The 10979-nt window shown below is 40.0% G+C and overlaps 1 protein-coding gene across 1 annotated transcript in view; it reads right to left on the bottom strand.

Moving 5' to 3' along the window:
* The window catches only part of TSEN54 (tRNA splicing endonuclease subunit 54), a 39823-nt gene that overhangs the window by 6109 nt on the left and 22735 nt on the right, over positions 1 to 10979 (bottom strand). The window contains exons 8-10 of the mRNA XM_053709024.1: positions 7293 to 7957; positions 5483 to 5543; positions 5293 to 5412 (exon numbers count right to left, since the gene is read on the bottom strand). Coding sequence (XP_053564999.1) covers positions 5293 to 5412; positions 5483 to 5543; positions 7293 to 7957 — 846 coding nt within the window. The remainder of the gene's footprint in view (positions 1 to 5292; positions 5413 to 5482; positions 5544 to 7292; positions 7958 to 10979) is intronic.

Genomic DNA, 10979 nt, shown 5'->3' with positions numbered 1-10979 from the left:
CCAGACGTACATATTGCCCCAGTGTGGGCCTTGTTAGTGAGGTGCAGCCATATCCCTCAAGACACACTGAGCAACAGGTCCACGTCTGGCACCCTTAGGGAGACTTCCTTCTGGGTCATAATTTGCATATACAAAAAGAGAGAAGTGCTCAACCTGGGACCGAACATTAGCATAATAGCTTGTTCTATGGCTAGTTGCCACCCTAGGAGTAGCCTCTTTTTGCTCAACATGTGCATTTCACAGAGAAGAACTTCCCTGTAGTATATCAATCTTATGCTGACTAAACAGTGCAGTCCAGTGCCGAAATACCAGGTAATCCCTTTCTAAATAAGAGAAACAGCAAACAGCATTCGTTTCTGCGTAGTGTGGGACTTATAACGAATAAATATATTATAGACCTGAGGGAAGTCTCCCTAAGGGTGATGCAAGAAACCAGACATGGACCCGTTGCTCAGTGTGCCTAGAGGGATTTTGCTGCATCTCACTGACGAGGCCCACGCTAGGCCAAAACATATGTCTTGGGTTTTGCCGTTTCTCTCATTCAGAGAAGAAGCTATTGTGCTATTGCCAGTTCCCAGGTTGAGCGCTTCTCTCTTTTTTTATTTATACAAAATTCAGACATCTTCATAACTACTAAGTTGAGGTCTATAATATGTGGGTAAGACCTCTGACACAATCTGAACGAGAATGGCTAACCATCAAACAGCTATTAGAACATGGAGCAATGATAGTGAACCTATCACAAGTCATTTTACCATGGCTAAACATTGTCACCGACTTATGCTTCAGACTGAGAGGCCATGTTCCACTCCTTAAAAGGGGCGGTGTCAGCAACAAGCTACAGGCCAGATGGATGTATTGGTTGGATACTCTCCACCCAATGGGGCTCAATTTGTCAACATGCTTTTTATAACTACTCTTGGAAGCCAAGTGCAGGGTCACATGGCTCACAGTGGTTGTTCTAGGGACCCCTATGCACCTGGACTGGTAGTGATGATCCCAAGTGATATTGGAAACATTGCCCTTTGATACAGTCTGGACCTTAACATTTTACACAATCTAATTTGTGACATGGTGATGCAAACTTTGGCTATATTTGTTACCCTTACAGTGTACTCATCAGTCTATACCAATACCACCACAAACCAGTACCAGCATATTGCTCTTGATTGCCACTTGTAATGTTGACTAAATGATCCTCATCACACAAGACTTCCCTATTGCCTCTTGTCAAGGTGACTCAATGAGCATAGTAAGTGAGAATCACTTGGTTATCTGGCATGGGATAATGGCTGTGTCTTTCTTTATATGATCTGTACTTATGTTCTTTCTATCCCCATTGTTCTCAACCCCACAGTTCTATAATTGTTGTTTTTTTTTTTTTTTGTAAGGGGCCAGTGGCCGGGTCACCTCCATTTTAGAAACCTCACTTGTGGCACCCATAAGTTCTCCATATGATTTTGGATAATTATAGCCACACTACTTAATTTAAGTTCTACATTTCAAAGATTGGTTGTGACAGTTGTCATGAGGAGGTGAAATATGCAATGGTTTATGTCCATTGCCGTGTTATCCATATGGGAAGGCAGTGTCCCTTCATGTGGCTGGGTGTTTTACAGCACCTTACACACTCCAAGCTGTATATACACTTGTTCCGTTTTGGTAATTTATTTTTGTGTTATGACCTTGACATGTGTAGCAACTTCTTCTGTGGTTGACATAAGAGAGCCGATTGGCTCCATATATCATTCAGGGCGCTATACTACCCAACACGTGGAGTCCACTGCCCTCACCTTTTAGGATATGCTTATTGGGACTCTTACACTTGAGTAAATTTACCTGTACACATTTTCCTTACCCTTCATTCTGTTGATTATTATATATGGGGCAGGATAGTTTACATTATGGTTCAAGTTGTTAATATGCAAGTACATTGCCATTTGTGGCAAAACAACAGTTGATCGAACACAGCTATATCATTATACCTAAAATGGGTTATTTCGTGACACTTCAGTCATATTTGTTCAAAAACACCCCTTGCTCTAATGCAGGCAACTGATAGGGTACCGACCTGTGTCCACACACAACTAATATTATGGAGGTTGGCTTGAAATATTAAGTCTCTTTGCTAAATATGATACAAATGTAAGCTTGATATTGCGGGTCGGGCTTCTCGTCACCGGGCATATGATCAGTCTAGACTGATTAGGTGGTTGACTATATTGGACAATACGTATGCATGCAAAAAATAAAGCATCTCCTCTTATATACATTATGATTTAGTGGCAAGAGTAAGCGCTTTGCTGCTTAGGATATAATATAATCCTCAAACATCTACTGTTAGAACACCATATTTACCTTAGTTTATAGTGGTTTTCCATTAATTAATTTTCCATATAATCTCCACTAATGCCCCTTGCTCGAATACTGATAACCGAATGGTTATTGCTATGGTCCATACCAAATTAATTTTCGTTACCATAATATGGATCATTAAGGAAATGGGTATAGGACTTACATTCCTAATGGGTCATGATATGAATGATCCAACAGATAATTTAAAAACAAAGGGGCAAAAAAGGGGCTAGGTGGCCTGGATAGGGTCCTAAACATGCGAGAGAGCGGTGATGTATGTGGTGTAAGCAATCATGCAGTGCAATTAAGCTATGCGCTCAAAGGCGTCCTCCTGTCTGCGTACTGCTGGGATTGAACCCAGTCAGCCGATTTCGAACTGCTTCCCTATGACTTTTCACACCATTCACACATACATAGTATTATCACAATCCTCTTTATGTGTATTCGTCTAATAAAGGGCGTAACTATGTGGGAAACCATCCCTATTCTTAATTCACTAAATGGCTTGCGAGATAGATCTAAGATACAATGTATCGCAATGTATTAAAGCTGTTTAACAACCTAACAACTAGATTACGAGTCTTGCGTTAGGGTTAAAAAGCAGCGTTGGCCGGTCCCAACACTGCTTTTTAATGCCCGCTGGTATTACGAGTCTTGAAATGACAGGCTCACCACTCACTTTTTTGGCCAGACTCGGAAATACCGCAAATCCACTTACGTCAATTGCGTATCCTATATTTTCAATGGGACTTGCATAGCGCCGGTATTACAAGTCTGCCAAAAAGTGAGCGGTAGACCCTCTCCTGTCAAGACTGGTACCGCATTTAAAAGTCAGTAGTTTAGAGTTTTACAATACAACGCCGTAGCATAAATCTCTTAACTAAAGTACTAAAAAGTACACTTTAAACTACCTATTAACCCCTAAACCGAGGCCCCCCCACATCGCAAACACTAAAATAAAATTTTTAACCCCTAATTTGCCGAACTGGACATCGCCGCCGCCATAATAAATATATTAACCCCCAAACCGCCGCACTCCCGCATCGCAAACACTAGTTAAATATTAACCCCTAATCTGCCTGCCCTAACATCGCCGCCACCTACCTACATTTATTAACCCCTAATCTGCCGCCCCCAACGTCGCCGTCACTATATTAAAGTTATTAACCCCTAAACCTAAGTCTAACCCTAACCCCCCCTAACAAATATAATTTAAATAAATCTAAATAAAATTACTACAATTAACTAAATTATTCCTATTTAAAACTAAATACCTATAAAATAAACCCTAAGCTAGCTACAATATAACTAATAGTTACATTGTAGTTAGTTTAGGGTTTATTTTATTTTACAGGCAACTTTGTATTTATTTTAACTAGGTAGAATAGTTACTAAATAGTTATTAACCATTTAATAACTACCTAGTTAAAATAAAGACAAATTTACCTGTAAAATAAAACCTAACCTAAGTTACAATTACACCTAACACTACACTATAATTAAATAAATTAACTAAACTAAACTAAATACAATTAATTACAATTAAATAAAATTATCTAAAGTACGAACCCCCCCCCCACTAAATTACAGAAAATAATAAAATAATTACAAGATTTTTAAACGAAATTACACCTTCTATAAACCCCCTAACAAAATAAAAAAGGCCCCCAAAATAAAAAAAAAGCCCTACCCTAAATTACAAATAGCCCTTAAAAGGGCCTTTTGCTGGGCATTGCCCCAAAGTAATCAGCTCTTTTACCTGTAAAAAAAAAAAAGTACGAATATCCCCCAACATTAAAACCCACCACCCACACAACCAACCCTACTCTAAAACTCACCCAATCCCCCCTTAAAAAAAACCTAACACTAACTCCCTGAAGATCACCCTACCGTGAGACGTCTTCACCCAACCGGGCAGAAGTGGTCCTCCAGACGGGCAGAAGTCTTCATCCAAGCCGGGCAGAAGAGGTCCTCCAGACGGGCAGAAGTCTTCATCCAGACGGCATCTTCTATCTTCATCCATCCGGCGCGGAGCAGGTCCATCTTCAAGACATCAAACGCGGAGCATCCTCTTCCTTCTTCGTCCGACAACTGAATGAAGGTTCCTTTAAATGACGTCATCCAAGATGGCGTCCCTTCAATTCCGATTGGCTGATAGAATTCTATCAGCCAATTGGAATTAAGGTAGAAAAAATCCTATTGGCTGATTGGAACAGCCAATAGAATGCCAGCTCAATCCTATTAGCTGATTGGATCAGCCAATAGGATTGAACTTCAATCCTATTGTATTCAAACCCGTAATACCAGCGCTGTCTGCAAGTGAGCAGTGAGCATAAACTGCTCGTTAGCACCGCACCCCTCCTAACGCAAAACTCGTAATCTAGGTGTGAGGGGGTAATGCTCAGGACCTTTCTTTTATGTATGTAAGATATCACAACAACGTGTCCATTTAGGATATCACAACAATGTGTCCATTATATGCGAAACAACCCCCCAGGGAAGGATTAAGTTCAAATTGCAGCTAAGAAGCAAGCCGTAGCTCCCACAGTAAAGGATCCCTCACGCAGACCACGCCCACCGGGTCCATACCACTCTCCACATCCAATTGGCCCCTACGAACTATGCACATGCCCCTCCACACGCTGATACATAAAGGTAAATAACACTGAGGTGTGTTGAGCAAATTAGGTGCCGTTATTTGCTCAATATTACACAGTTGTGACAACTTTACCCACTAGTTAGATGGGCGGATTGATTTATGATCTGGTGATGTCTCATTAGCTACTATGAGGTTTGTTTACCTGGTCCTGGGTTCTAAGTGTAGAACTTGATATCTTGAAAGTTGACTGTTAACACACCGACAATACATTATGAGTATAATGAGACTCAAAACTACAATATTTATATATAATGTATTACATATGTATTTGTTCTTACCTTCGAACACATATCCGTACGTATGGTGTTCCAGGTTTGCTTTTTCGGAACTCTGCATTGCCGTCAGCTTGATACACATTAAAATGAATTTGTGGAGTGTCTGGCTCATGTCTCTGTAACCTGTAAAGGAGTAAGAATGGTCACTAGGCTCATGCTTTCATCCCATGCACCTCTCTCACATGACTCGTACCTTTCAGCATCATCCAGTAGTAAGGATGGACTTGTTACTGTAATCTTCTCCAGAACAGAAGCTAGGGATAAAGACAATCAATCAGTACAGAGGCAACAGTAAAAAACACACATATATTCTGCAGGACAAATCCATTTCCTACATGACAAAGAGGAATGTCATCAGTTTTCTTTGTTGCTTTCTTTTTTTGGTCGTTTCTTTTTTAATACTTTCAATACTTTGAAACTCTACATACTAGGGAGCATTGAGATCAAGCAATACTGTCAAATATCTAATAAGTATTGAATGTTATATCATTGTTACATTCAACATATATTGTAAATGTGAAATTCTGACTATAGGGTATTTCGAATTAAAGCTCAAAATTTGTTTTGAATATCAAGAAATAGTTGTATTAGCCTATCTCTAATTTGTATGCTTGTGCACAAAAATGCACTTTTAGTTTCAAAACCAATATATAAGACTTTAACCCATTAACCCAAAAAGACATATATATATATACATACACACATACCTATATACATACATATATACACACACATACACATATATATGTCATGCGGTACTTTGCCTAACCGCATAGCACATTATATATATATATATATTATATCTGAGTTGCAGGAAGCAGTCTAGAGTTTCTGAGCTCCAGGCATCTGCCTGCATATGGAACTGGAGCATGATCAGTTCTCTGGCTCCATATGAAGGCAGATGCCTGATCATTACAGACAGTGACACTGTGTGTGTGTTTCACAGTTTATAATGATCAGCTTCTTGTGCTGGCGTGAGGTGTGGGAGGGACCTTAAGCTACAGAATGTATTTTAAAGGAGAGGGAGGGATGGGAAGCTACACTAAAAAAAAAGAAGGGGGAACGGAAGGAGGGGCATAATTAATGATCGTAGGGAGCACCACTACACTACAGAAAAAAAAATGAATTAAAAAAAAAATGAATAAAATAATTAATAAATTGGGTACTGGCAGACAGATGTCAGTACCTAAGATGGCCACCAGTAGTAAGAGGGGGGAGGGTTAAAGAGCTTTTGGGGGGGGGTCAGAGTGTTGGGAGGGTTGAGGAGTGATCGCTGCACTGTGAGGACAATAAACAGTGTTTTAAAAAAGCCCTAAACTGCATACTGACAAACCTTCTGCCAGTAAGTACCTAAGATGGTGGTGACCAGTGGGGAGGAAAGAGAGCTCTTTGGGAGGGATCAGGTAGGGCTAAAGGAGTGGGTCTTGTGGGAGGTGTCAGGTGGGAGGGTAATCTCTGCACCAAACATTAACATTACAAGCTGATTAACCCCTACAGTTTCATGAATTTCCCGTAAAAGGTGCACAGCTGCAATTAGTGGAATTCTAATTGCCAAAAAGCAATGGCAAAGCCATGCATGTCTGCTATTTCGGAACAAAGGGGATCCCAGAGAAGCTTTTATAACCATTTGTAATATGACTGCATGTACATATCCTACACTACTGGGAGCTAACTGGCGATTGGTGCCTGCACACACGTATCTCTTGTAATTGGCTGACTAGATGTATTCAGCTAGCAATCAGTAATGCATTGCTGCTGCTTCAGGAGAATGAAGCAGATTTGATAATAAAAGTGAATTTGAAAGTGGTTTTAAATTATATTTTCTATCTGAATACTAAAATAAAAAAAATGGGTTTCATGTCCCTTTAACTTATAGATTATTTTTCTAAGCTTAATGTCCCTGATAGACTGCAGTTGAAGAACTGGGTTATGTATTGCTTGCAATGCAACAATACAGTTAATGTAATATAAAACAAACTTCTTACTATATTTAAATTCCGTACCTGTGGAATGACTGCGCCCTGGGCTCAGTATTGGAGTAACAGAGTTTGCCCAGAGGTGTGACGGCTTCACCCTCTCTCGTTGATGCTTCCTCTCTTGCAGGAGCTGCTTATACTCTTTCCAGCTGCCACATTTCTGCACCTTGGGATCTGAGTTAACACTACTCTTGTATCTACGCTCCCAATTTAATTGCTCACGTTCTCTCCGGGAAAACTTTTCTGGGCGCAAGTTGAGCCTGTTCAGCCATAGCGATACATCTGCCTTTCGTGATATTACATTCTCCGGGAGCAGTTCAGGTTCTGGATCGTGGAGCAGTGTAAAGGGGAATTTTGGTGAACAATTAGGGAGGGAGATTTTGGTGAAGTCCCAGCGGGATGTTCTTGAGAACTTCTCTTTAAGGCTACTATCTGGTATGTCTTGATGTTCAGAGCTCAAACCCTCTAAATGTAGGTGTCTGCTCTCTTTCTCCATATCAACTACTCTATGCTTTAACTTGTCGTCACAATACTGTCTGTTCTTTGTACGGCCTTCAGACTGGCAACCAATTTTTCCATCCTGATCATCTGAGCCTGCATTAGATTTGCTGTACTTGATTCCTGACTGTTCACTGCTCTTTAACATAGTCTGATGATTTGCTTCATTTTCTGAATGTCTTTTGTTCTTTGATCTAAAAAAAGTTAAAAGTAAATGTTTGCAGGCAAGTTTGTAAGTATGAACACCACAAGGGCTATCCATGAATAAACAATTACACTGAACTAAAACCTTTGAGGGTGATTAGAATGATTATTTTTTTATAGTACAAAACACACACATACACACAAATATATATATATTGTTTAATCATTATAGTCTGCTACTTAAAGTGAATGTCAATTTAGATAAATCGGTACCCGTTTTTTAATAATCCTATTAAAAACAAGGGCACTTTAATTCATCAAAATTTACATTTCACTTGTTTTCTTCAAATACTTACCTTTAATCCTGACAGTCGCTGCATCGCTTTCTCCGCCCGTTGCAGCCCTCTTCGCAGGTCCAAAATGACGAATCCGGCTTCCTCCAATCAGGCCATAATTCCCCCAAGGGGAAAGCCGTGATTGGAGGAAGCCAGACTCGTCATTTCTTATGTATGAAGAGGCTTTCAACGGCCGGGGTAATCGCTGGAGCGGCTGAAGAAAACGAGTGAAATGTAAATTTTGATGAATTAAAGTGCCCTTGTTTTTAATAGGATTATTAAAAACCAGGCACCCAATTCATCTAAATTGACATTCACTTTAAATTCTGAAGTTTACAGTAACACAATGTGGAAGATTGTAAGGATGAAGCCAAAAGGGAATATTACGGAGAGACTGCGGTGATAAAGAGTAGGAGAAAAGCAATAAGAAAGAGATCATATATATTTTAAGGAGAGAGGGGCAGGAATGAGAGACTCAAAAGTACAGCTGAGTGTGAAAGGGGAAAATTTGTTAGAGAGGAATTAAAGGGATACTGAACCTAATTTTTTTTTTTTTCTTTCATGATTCAAATAGAGCATGCAATTTTAAGCAATTTTCTAATTTACTCCTATTATCATATTTTTTTCTTTCTTCTCTTGCTATCTTTATTTGAAAAAAGCAGGAATGTAAGCTTATGAGCCGGCCCATCTTTGGTTCAGAACCTGGGTAGCACTTGCTGATTGGTGGCTAAAATGTAGCCACCAATCAGCAAGCACTACCCAGGGTGCTGAACCAAAAATAGGCCGACTCATAAGCTTACATTCCTGCTTTTTAAATAAAGATACCAAGAGAATGAAGAAAAATTGATCATAGGATAAAATTGGAAAGTTGCTTACAATTGCATGCTCTATCTGAATCATGAAAGAAAAAATGTGGGTTCAGTATCCCTTTAAGGGAAGAGCGACGTGATGGGAGTACAAAAATGAAACAAGAACGATGAACGTTTGGGGAAGAGCGCAGTGAAGTGAGAAAAGTGGTTGAATGAAGAAGAAAATAAGGGACATAGAATGAGTGAGAGAAAAAGGAGGAAATATGGTCAGGTGATGGAAGGAAATAGAAGAATGAGTAAAGGTAAGCAAACATTTTCATTTTACTTTCAGTAATAGAAACTAGAATTTTCAATTAATTAAAAGGAAAAATGTATGTTTCTATAGCCATGCAATTATCTAGTAAGTTAAGTAGCACATTCCTACTTGTACAAGAAGATAACGAAAACACCTATTGGATTGACATAGAGAGGACAAGAATAAGCCAACTGCGGGGCAGAGGAACAATATTTAGTTGCAAATTTGGAGAGATAAAAGTGCATCACTGAAAAGGGAAGTAGGGCCAGATAAAAACCTGATGAAGAACCCACTGCGGGCAGGAAACGCTTTGGAGAAGGAGTGTCAGGGTTTTTTCCCTGCCTTGCTTGCCATGTGCTGCTGGCAGACATTTTACTCCCCTCTCTTGCTGACTTTGGTGCATACTGTGTGATGCTGCTCATTTCCTGCACTTCCTTTTATGGCCAGACTGGTGTACATCATCAGTGTGAGACAGGATGCAGTCTCAGAATTGTGATGTCATCACTTCTTATTTAAAGGGCCTCTGTTCAGTATGCTTTGCCCTTGCGTTGTCTCAGACCCGTTTGTGAGAGCTCCTGTGTATTACCTGGCTGTCTTACGTCCCTCCTGGTTCCTGATCCCCGGCTTGTTCCTGACTCTGCTGTTCTCCTTGTTCCTGATTCCGGCTCGTCTGACTACTCGCTTTGGCTCCTGACTCGGCTTCTCTGACTATTCGCTTTGGCTCCTGACTCGGCTCGTCTGACTACCAGCTCTGGTTTTGATTCCTGGCTTGTTATTTGACTTGTGGACTTTTATTATTGTTTGTTATTAATAAAGGTGTGATTATTTTTGCACTTCTCGTCTCAGTCTGATTCCTGGCACCCTGACAAGGAGCCATTGTGGCGTGTTGTCTCCACAGGATAAGCATTTCTATACAATAATGTTTGGATTTAAGCATTATTATTTGTAGACTGGCTTCAATATCGTACATGCTATCATCATGATTACTATCCTGTGCTGCTGTTATGTATATGAATGGCAGCTTGAGAAAAATATGACACAAATGAAGCCGGCACTGCAGAGTTGATTAGCATAGCAGCTTCCACTACAGCACTAAGGTAATCAAAAGACTTAATACACTCTGTTACACTTTGAGTAGAAGTGGACACTAAGTCACCAGCATTGTGCGTTGACGGTGATGATAAGCAATACTCTATTTGATATTGGATTTGTGTTAAGTTGTCCGGATTCAACTTCTCCAAACAGATAAAGAACAGGAAAGCTCAATATTAAAGCTCCTGGGCACTAAATTTAACATTCCCCACAAAACTCAAACATTACGCAAAACATAGATTATTTTTTATTCCAAAAACAGAATGCTGTTGTTCAATCCTGCTGTAAAGATTACACTATCTAGACAGGGAATCAAGCTCATTGTATCCCAGGGCCACAGGCCAAATGTTCTTCCCTTATAAGGGCCACTTGAACAGAGTGAGTGTTCTGGAACTGGATATACTAGAAGTGACATTTACTCAAGTAGTAGTGCATGGTAGCAGCTGTAGTCCATAGTAGACAAAAACTGTGTATATTTATCTTGCGAGTGCCAAGTGAAGTGACCAAGCAGTGCATAATGGGAGTCTACATGGACAATCCA

The sequence above is a fragment of the Bombina bombina genome, chromosome 1 (genome assembly GCF_027579735.1).
Source record: "Bombina bombina isolate aBomBom1 chromosome 1, aBomBom1.pri, whole genome shotgun sequence".
Classification (NCBI taxonomy): Eukaryota; Metazoa; Chordata; class Amphibia; order Anura; family Bombinatoridae; genus Bombina; species Bombina bombina.
This window is presented reverse-complemented; position numbering and strand designations above follow the sequence as displayed.